Genomic DNA, 10,008 nt, shown 5'->3' on the forward strand with positions numbered 1-10,008 from the left:
ATGTGTGTTTTTGGTGGAGCATTTGGCTTTTTGCTAACATAGTAACATCACTTTAAAGGATGAAACAATGCATAAGTCCTAATGTTGGTCGAGCACCAAAGTGCTTGGGTGCTCGAGTAGAAAACCACGGGATGCTCGGGTGCTCTAAAGAGCACCCGAGCACAATGGAAGTCAATGGGAGAACCAGAGCATTAAACCAGACACCCCCTGCTCTGAAGAGGGGAGGGTGTCTGGTTCACAGGAAAAGGTCAGAAATTGATGGAAACACCACCGAAATGGTTCGGGACCAGCATGGTTGCTAGTGTTCCCGCCCCTGCTCATTTTGGTACGGCACAGGTTGCAAATGACAATTCTTTTATCGTCCGCACTTTCCTCAAAAAAGCGCCAGACTGTGGAACACCTACCCCTTGGCAAGGGAGATTGCCGCAAGGGGGTGCTCCGGGGAACAGTTGCGGGCCTGTTTGGTGTAGCCCGCCTTCTCCATTTTGCCACCCCACTGCCTCTCCTAGCCTGTTGCGGTGCTGCGGATCCCTCCCCCCTCTGTACTGCTGTCCTCGATCGTCTTGCTACATTCCCAGGTTGGGTCAGTGATTTCATAGTCCACCACCTCCTCTTCCACTTCCTCACTCTGGTTATCCTCCTGACTTGTTGAGCTAACAACAACCTCAGTTATTGACAACTGTGTCTCTTTCTCATTATGAACCTCTTGAGACACTAATTGCGGTTGACTTATTGGCAACTGTATCTCATCATCATCATCCACCTCGTAAAACACTAATTGCCGTTCAGGATAGGTCATCTATATCAGATTGTAAGGAACCCAACTGCCAGCACTCCCACTAATCAGATGGTAAAAGGGGTTCTGCAGTTTGTTTAAACTGATGATCTATCCTCTGTTTGAGAAGGCAGCGGTGCCCCATGCCACTATGTAACAAAATAATTTGCTTTTGCTTTACAGAGAGGGTACAGGATGAAATTAAAACACATCTTAAACCAGGACAGTTGCCGACAGTAGAAGATAGAAAGAGAATGCCTTATACTGATGCAGTAATACATGAACTACAAAGGTTTGCCAATATTGTTCCACTGAACCTGTCACACACGACTCCAACGGATGTGTATTTTCGGGGTTACTGCATCCCAAAAGTGAGTTTAGTAAAGAAAATAACCCTATAATACCTCTTAACAAGTATGCAATAAATGTTAAAGAAAAGGACCGCAATGGGGTACATTGCTATCCCAATAATTACAGATTATGAAAATGAAATAGTAAAAAAAAAGATAATTGATGATTTATTGTTCACAGGGTACAGAGGTTATTCCATTGCTGACATCAGTTCTGTATGACAAAACTCAATGGAAAACTCCATATCAGTTTAATCCCAATCACTTTTTGGATAAAGATGGGAAATTTGTCCGAAATGATGCATTTATGCCTTTCTCAGCAGGTTTGTAATGACAATGAAATAAATAATTGCACAGTTAACTTTCCCTGACCTCATGACTATAATAACAATGGAAATAATGGGGCACATTTTATAGGACTGGCGTTTTAGGCGCCGCTCTTAATAAAGCGCTAAGCCGGTGGTGGTTATGCCGAAGTTATGAAGAGGTGAAGGCCTCTCCATAATTCGGCGCATCCAGCGTCAGTTCTAAATGTAAGACAGCTTCCGAGCTGTCTTACATTTAGACCTTGCTCTAAGACTAAAACAGGCATAGAAAATGGTAAATGAGACGGGCCCGTCCCCTTCACCGCCCACACCACGCCCATAATTTTTGACCTGACGTGAGTGGGGAGAAGTCGCAGATTGCGCCACAACTAGCCGTTGCACCGCAATCTGAACCTGTAATATGCCTAATTTAGTTGTATTTCAGAATGATAAATGACACCCAATTACAATCACTTGGAATAGGAACCCGTAGTTAAAAATGTCCTTAAATGCATACCCTCAAGTACCTCTACTCATGAAGATCAGCATCAGCACTGGAGAGCACATTATACCACCTCAACAGAGCCAAATATTACAGTCCATCACAAAATACTGTCATCAGCAGCATAAAATGCATCCCCAAAAACTTCCACTGGCCAGCCATGAGGAGGACACAGTAGACGCCCTGGGCATCTGCCAATCGGGAAATTTCCCTGTAAGGTCTATGGCCAATCTGCCCCTGCCTACAAAACTAATGTTTTTATCTTAAAATGACATGAAACACATATGGTTCAGTTATTATATTCTGTTTCTGCAGGAAAAAGAGTTTGTGCTGGGGAAAGCTTAGCCAAGATGGAACTTTTCCTGTTCTTCACTGCACTTCTTCAGGCGTTTACTTTCTATCCACCACCAGGAGTTTCCAGAGAAGATTTGAGCCTCGTTCCCAGCATTGGATTCACATTGGTCCCCACACCATACAAGACTTGTGCCAAGCTAAACTATTAGTGAATGCAGAACAAGCAAGACAACACAAAAGATAATGCTGCTGTTGATTATATTTTTCAATGTGAGGCCAATAGTAGCAGGAATAGGTTCATACTCTGAAAGCCTCTCAGAATGGGTGGACACTCTCCTTCAACCCTTAGTGCAGCTTATACCAGGTTTCCTCAAAGATACTCGTACAGTTTTGCAATCTTTTCATGACTTTGAATGGTGTGATGTTTTCACATGGAACACAGCCGACGTGGTTTCACTATATACTAACATTCCTCACAATCTGGCAATTTCTGCTCTCAAATAGTTTTTGGACAGTTATAGCAATTATACTTTGGAGCTGCAGGATTTCGTCTGTATTTCAGTTGATTTTTTAATGAAACACAATGTTTTTATGTTTGATTGCAAATATTTTCTTCAGGTTTCTGGTGTTTCTTTGGGGACTAAATTTTCACCCTCCATAGCAAACATTTTTATGGCATGGTGGGAGAGCAATTTTTTGTTTGATACTAATAATCCCTTTTCCATAATATAAGGTGGTATGGACGTTAAATCGATGACCTGCTCTTTGTATGGTCAGGTGATGTAGAGGACATACCACCTTTTGGAGATTATCTTAACAGCAACATAGATTCATTGAATTTTGTTCTACACCATGGCCGACGTTGCATTACCTTTTTAGATCTGCGACTATATATAGAGGACACAAAAACCAAGGTTTCCTCTGCCACTTATAGAAAATAAACTGCAGGGAATACCACACTGCTAGCCACTTCATGTCATCCCACACATGTAATGAGTAATATACCAAAAGGCGAAATGGTATATTTTTTGTTTTTTTTTCTCCTTTGTATAAGTCTGGAATTTTTGTTCCATGTTTTGTGATCTGCCCATACCAGTTTACCATGTAATGATGTTTTTCCATGTGTGTGATTAGAGGAGGTGTATTTATATGGGAGAGTCACAGATAGCATTTTATATCATGAGTAAGTATCGTTAACTTGGGATACGAAACGCGTCGATTTTTCACTTGTCTTGAACTGTATGGATTTTACCGCTTCGAATAAAGGTGCACAGTGCTGATACATTGTAGCAAATTATTCTATGGTTCCAGGTCACGGCTCCCGTGTATCCAGGTTTAATAGACAGGAACACTGGTAGGCTGAATCATTAGGTGACCTTTTGAAACAGTATAGACCTGCCTCTATTCGCTGTCGGACTACACCTGGGGGTGACAAATACTCACTGAGATACCAAAACGAGAATATTAGAGGGTTTATTTCACGAGTGTGCACCACAGGTTCTTTATCAGGCTACAAGGCATGTAGATGGCATATACCCCAGTCCCTCTATACATGCATGGTATCCTGTTGGCCTGACGTAAACCCGAGTGGCTGTTTAGGCCCCCGTAATTATCTTTTAGACAAGTATTATCAATAAAATTTATTATTTCGTTTTTTAACGTTCTATCAGGCTGAGATTTAATAAAATAGCTATGTTATTCAATCAAACAATGCACGGCTTACAATTTATAGTGGACTAGGGGCCAATGATCAGTTATGAACATTTGTTTGCCCGACCATTACTGTGTATAATCATGGTGCTGATTACCCAACAAATGTTTGGTCTTTTATTGAGGGATCAACTCTTGTACGTGGTATTAAAAATGTATAAACAGCGTATGTGCTGCAGGCAAACTGAACCTGTATGGGATTTAACTATGGTATGGTATTTGTTTTTTCTCATACTAACCAGACACCAGTTATCTTAATGTACCTTAATCAAAAGTTGTTGTTTAGTTTCAGTGGCATTGATAGCTTTGCTAAAATGTATCTCCAACCCAAAAATAAAAACTGAAATATGTAACATCCCAGCACGCCCTTTGCTTCTTTAAGTAAATTAATACATACTGGCAAATTCAGGATACATTGAGGCCCATCCACAAGCATCTATTAACCAATATATGATGATATAAATCAGTTGACAAACGTTTATGGGCAGGCAACAATACACTGTGAAGCAAAAGAAGTAAGAAGTGTGTTTCTAGAATGCTTTTCTTGTATAATTCTGTCTTCTGGAGTGTACTCACACTACATTATTACATGTACTACAAATACTATACCGAGTGCTGTCCAATTCTACTAGTTGAGAAATAAAGACTTGACGGTCCTCTTGATTCCTTATGTGTAGTAACTACAGTATGCGTGGTATCAATCTTTTAGGCTCAGGTTTTTATTCTCCAGACTCTTAGCTTCTTAACTTGGGTCCTTCCTCCCCTAGGCTTGCAGTTTCTCTGGAGAGAGGAACCCTACACAGGTTCATGCCACAGAATAACAAAAGTGATGAAACAGCTGCCATGGGGTATACACAGAAATCATGGAAAAATTTAGAACGGGCCCCACCACAAAACTAAAGTCAACATGGAACAGCTTCCAGTGAGAGACAGAGCTCCTGTTAAAGAAAATATTAATTATTAATATTTTGGCTAATGTCAATAATTAATATTCATAAATAGGCATGAGTTGTCTGTTTATACCGTAAAAAGAACTAACTACCTCCTTGTTGCCTTACCTATTACCTGAACTACGTGCGCTATCTTACTATGTTACTACTGTGGCATCTACCAAAAACACTATACACTGTATTATGAATAATAAAGTATATTTATTAAAACAATTACACATCTACAGTCTACTGCTATAACTATATATATTTATATCAAAGGACATATAAATATATATCCTTATAGTCGCACACAGTAATATATCAACAACACTACAATCCAAACCTAACTACACTACACAATACAATACACAATTCCAACCCACAAATCTACCTAAAAATACACTTACACACACATGTTATTTAGCAGCCCACCCTCCTGGCTCTATACTGTTCCTATAGGGAAACACAATAGTGACACTGCAAGGGTTAATATACGATGCAGGCCAGGGTTATACTACAGGGAACACAATGCAGGCCAGGGGTGAATAGGGGTAAATCATGGCAGGGGTATTAGGAGTACCTCATGGGTTAATATTGGTGGCAGCAGTAAAGGGGTTACTGCAATGCTGGAGGGATTGTGCCGATCTTCGTCTTTTATGGATCAGACTCTGGGATGGCTTCACGTAGCACCTCCTTCTCCTTTCATTCAGGTATCACTTTCTTTCTTTTATTGGTCAGACTCTGGGATGGCTTCACCCTCACTGTCACCATCTGGGATACGGGCGACCGTATAGGCACGACTTTCATCTGACACTTCTTCTTTCATATTGATTGAAGAATCTATCGCTGAGAAGGTTCTCCCATGGACAGATACGTAGGTCTTTACAAGGCAGGTCAGAATTTCTGAGTAAGAGGCGATGTCATAGTACCTAAATTCTAACTGCAGGAAAGAACACCGCCCTATCTGACATTCAGTCCAACCCTTACAAGCGTCACCGTTCTTGGAGTTAAAGTGACAAATGAACTTGGTAAAGTCCCTAGGGGATCTATACTTTTCCCCATTCACACAAAAACAGATCACATTCCTCCCCCTTCCAACACCGCCAAATTAAATTTAGTGCGTGTATCCATAGAAACTCATGCAACCAGGCATATCTCTCTACACCTCCAAAGACACAGGTAGATCACAGACCCACATGTCAATGGGAAACGACTATGTGTGTGCAGCCATATTGTAACTCACCGCGGTACTTTGGGCAATTCTCAGTATAGGCTGTCACATGTTTGCACCTAGAGTGTCCATGGGTACACAATTAACAAACATACAAATTACAAAGGTCACAGGCCCAAATCAGAGTTGAGTCCTTGACCCCTGACTTCATCAGTATAGGACTCTGACTGGCGTGGTTGTACTTGGCCAGTCCTTTCATCTGTTGTCGATGTCAGTTCATTGACAGTCCAAGGTAGGACCACCCGGGTCACTGGGTGGATGGGCAGGTTGAAAAGCAAAGTCCCTTTTAGATGATAACCAACGCAGTCAGGACACAGCAGAGTCTTTTCCCATCTCAGAGACTCGGCTTCTCACTGCTCTCAGAGGTATCTGGTCGGATATCCACCTTCTTAACTGGGCGTAGTTGGGGCTCTTTTCTCCTGCTCCATTGTATCCACACCTAGGACGAAAGAAAATACCATACACTCCTGGGGGAGTTCTCCCCTCACGATGCAATTAATTGCCAAATACCAGCACCAATACCTTTGACTCTAGTGAAGAGAAAGGTATTGGGCTGACCTTCATCTCACAGGACCCCTCGTTATACCAATACTGGTGTCTGAGCACCCTACCTTCAGAGGATCGCATCCTCTGGATCACATCCCTCTGCACCCACAGATAAGGATGGCCACACTAATAGGTTAAGATATTCGAGGGGAGATGTGGACCAAGCACCATCTTGTTATTGATGGCACTGTATCCTTGTCTTACTCATATGTACTCAGGCTGATTTCCCCCTGTCATCTTGTCTTGTGGAGGCCAGCAGAATCCATGGAAAAACTCCTGCCTTGACTCTTCAGGACTCCACAACACCAACACAGGCCACACTCTGCTGCCAATCATTCTGTATCCAATCCCAATCCCAATCAGAGCTGTGTCACCTGATCGGACTAGAACGTAAGTGCACAGTGCAACATTACACCAATGTTGTCTGTCCACCCCAGTCCCCAATATAACACAGCCCTACCGAAAACAAAAACCTTGAGCAAAACAGTGTTACCCGTATCGATCAGAGACCTTGGTTGCACATCGTGACATCCCACTAAACCATGTACCAATGTCACCCGTTCCGCAAACCAACAACTTTCTCAATCCACAGTATAACACAGTTCTACTCAAAGGGGACACAAGAATAAATAAAAAACGGCAGCGGCTGGACTCACAGCAGGGAATGCAAACTACAAAAATCTGCAGGGCGGAACACATTTGTAAACAAGGACTACTCCCATCAACATGAAAAACACATACAAACAGATAACAAAAACACATGACATGGACATACACGGAGAACAAACGGTGTAACAAATAGTACAGTGGTGTCAAATATTCCTTTCTAGTCTAGATTGGCCATTCTGACCCCTCAGCGCCTGATGAGGCATATGCTGCTGAGAGGTAACCCCTTGATGGTCAATCTGACTAGACCCCACTGCACAATTTGTTACCTGGCTATTATTACTGGACACATTGCAATTACTTGCACAAGGGCAATTCCCTGCAATGTGTCCTTTGTTCCCACACCTGACTTGGCGTCCTGTCCTGTGTGTTTTGTCCTTACCTGCTTTGCAGTGTTTCGCTATATGACCTAAGCCAGCACATGCAAAACATCTGATGTTTGCCCTGCATGGCTTAGGTCTGTCTACACTGCCTTCTCCTGTACTGTTCCATTCTCAGGGATGCACTTTTCACGATATTTTTTTTTCCCAAAGTCAGGGAAAAATCTCTGTTAGGGTACTTTCACACTAGCGTTATTCTTTTCCGGCATTAAGTTCCATCCTAGGGGCTCAATACCGAAAAAGAACTGATCAGTTTTATCCCCATGCATTCTAAATGGAGAGCAATCCGTTCAGGATGTCTTCAGTTCAGTCTTTTTTACTTTTCAGGACGGAGATAATACTGGTTTAATCTCCGTCCAAAATTCCGGAACACTTGCCGGAGTGCCGGGTCCGGCATTTTTTCCCATTGACATGCATTAATGCCGGATTCGGCCCAGAGTGTTCCTGCATTGCAGTCTGCGCATGCTCAGACCGCAAAAAATGTGAAAAAAATAAATGCCGGATCCGTTTTTCCGGATGACACAGGAGGGACGGATCCGGCATTTCAATGCATTTGTCATACGGATCAGGATCCTGATCCGTCTGACAAATGCTATCAGTTTGCATGCGTTTTGAAAATGAAAAACTAAAATCTTGCACTGACATAAGTATTCAGACCAGAAGAAAAAGAAAAATCCAGCACTTTCAATGTTGATTTCAAGCCGTAACTTCTTTATTCCGGTGGATACAAATATTACAGCCGCTCACATCACATGCGGTAAAAACACGCGGTTATGTGTCAGTCTACGCGTTTCAAACTTAGCAGTTTTTATTCATGACTTCATGAGGGTCTCCTCAGCAGAGAATGGCTTTATACCCCATTGAAATAGCTACCTCCCTCCCACAGGGGTGGAGAGTAAGGGGAGGTGTTGTAATTACATTGCCGAGGAAGACGCCCATGACTGCCTGAATAGATTCTGTTGCAATAATATATTTAATCTTTATTCATTAAACACAACAAATGCAAAAAGAAAAACACTACAGAAAATATAAAAGCAAGTTCACACTAGGGCTAGACGCACCACTAATCTGTCTTAACAATAGACAGACTGTCCATCAAGAAGCAGAGAAACAACAGATGGCTGCTTGGATTCCAAGTAAATACTGAAAACCGCATTGACTTGCATATGTCAATGTGAACTGTGGTCAAACTCAAACCGCAACTGACCCTGCTCTTCAATATGAACAGTGACATATAGTTGCATATACAAGGTGCTGATTAGAAAGGGGATTTACAAAATGTGCAGGGACACCATAATTTGTCCAAAAAACATCAAAATGTGTTGATGGAGCTTCAGGACATGGATGACATTATAATCAAGATGGCCGACAAGGGGGGGGGCGCAGTGGTGGTGTTGGACAAGTCCTCATACAAGATGCAAATGTTGGAGGTGTTGTCTGATGACTCAACTTATAGTGCACTAAAAGGAAATCCACTCAGTGATTATACGCGATCATATACCGCAATCATTGAGAAAGGGAAAGCCCTAGGCATCTTCGCACACCAGGAGTTTTCCTACCTGTCGGTTGGGTCACCGGTCACACCAATATTGCATGCTTTGCCCAAAAACCATAAAGGGCTGGACCCACCACCACTGCGCCCCATTGTCTCGGGGATCGGCTCACTCACTGAGAGGTTGGGGGAGTGGTTGGACTCCATATTACAGCCACTGGTCATGAGGGTTCCAGGTTATCTCAGGGATACAGGGGAGGTTTTAAGGAGTTTTTCAATAAAGAATGGGACACCAGATATACCTGGTTGTCGCTAGATGTGATATCCCTCTATCCTTCAATACCACATTCTATTGCCCTCCTCTCTCTGGAATATCATTTGCATCGGTATAGTCGTCATAGGGAAGAAGCTATCAATTATATATTGTGTGTCACTGAATTTTTATTAACAATTATTTTTCCTTTGACGACATATACTACTTGCAAACCAGAGGCGTTTCAATGGGAGCCAAGTTCTCCCCCTCCCTTGCTAATTTGACAATGTCATTTTGGGAGGAACGTTTTATTTTCACACCAGATAATCCTTTTGCAGAGCAGATCGAGTGGTATGGCAGGTACATCGATGACCTGCTCATCATTTGGGGGGGGGGGGGGGCAATGTGCCTGCCATACCCTCTTTTCTTGGACTATGTCAATTCAAACACATATAATCTGAGGTTTACCTGCAGTCATGACCATGCTCAGATTAATTTTCTCGATTTAATTTTGAGAGGAGTCCCACATCAAATTATTAGTACTTGCACCTTTCGGAAGCCGACCTCTGGGA

General features: G+C 42.4%; 1 protein-coding gene across 1 annotated transcript in view; it reads left to right on the forward strand.

The window, feature by feature from the left end:
* LOC121008168 (cytochrome P450 2K1-like) overlaps nt 1-2,492 on the forward strand; it is a 32,388-nt gene extending 29,896 nt beyond the window's left edge. The window contains exons 7-9 of the mRNA XM_040440559.1: nt 959-1,146; nt 1,307-1,448; nt 2,248-2,492. Of these exons, the coding sequence (XP_040296493.1) occupies nt 959-1,146; nt 1,307-1,448; nt 2,248-2,435 (518 nt within the window). The 3' untranslated portion in view covers nt 2,436-2,492. The remainder of the gene's footprint in view (nt 1-958; nt 1,147-1,306; nt 1,449-2,247) is intronic.
* The last annotated feature ends 7,516 nt before the right edge of the window (nt 2,493-10,008 follow it).

Source organism: Bufo bufo, chromosome 7 (assembly GCF_905171765.1).
Source record: "Bufo bufo chromosome 7, aBufBuf1.1, whole genome shotgun sequence".
Taxonomy (NCBI): Eukaryota; Metazoa; Chordata; class Amphibia; order Anura; family Bufonidae; genus Bufo; species Bufo bufo.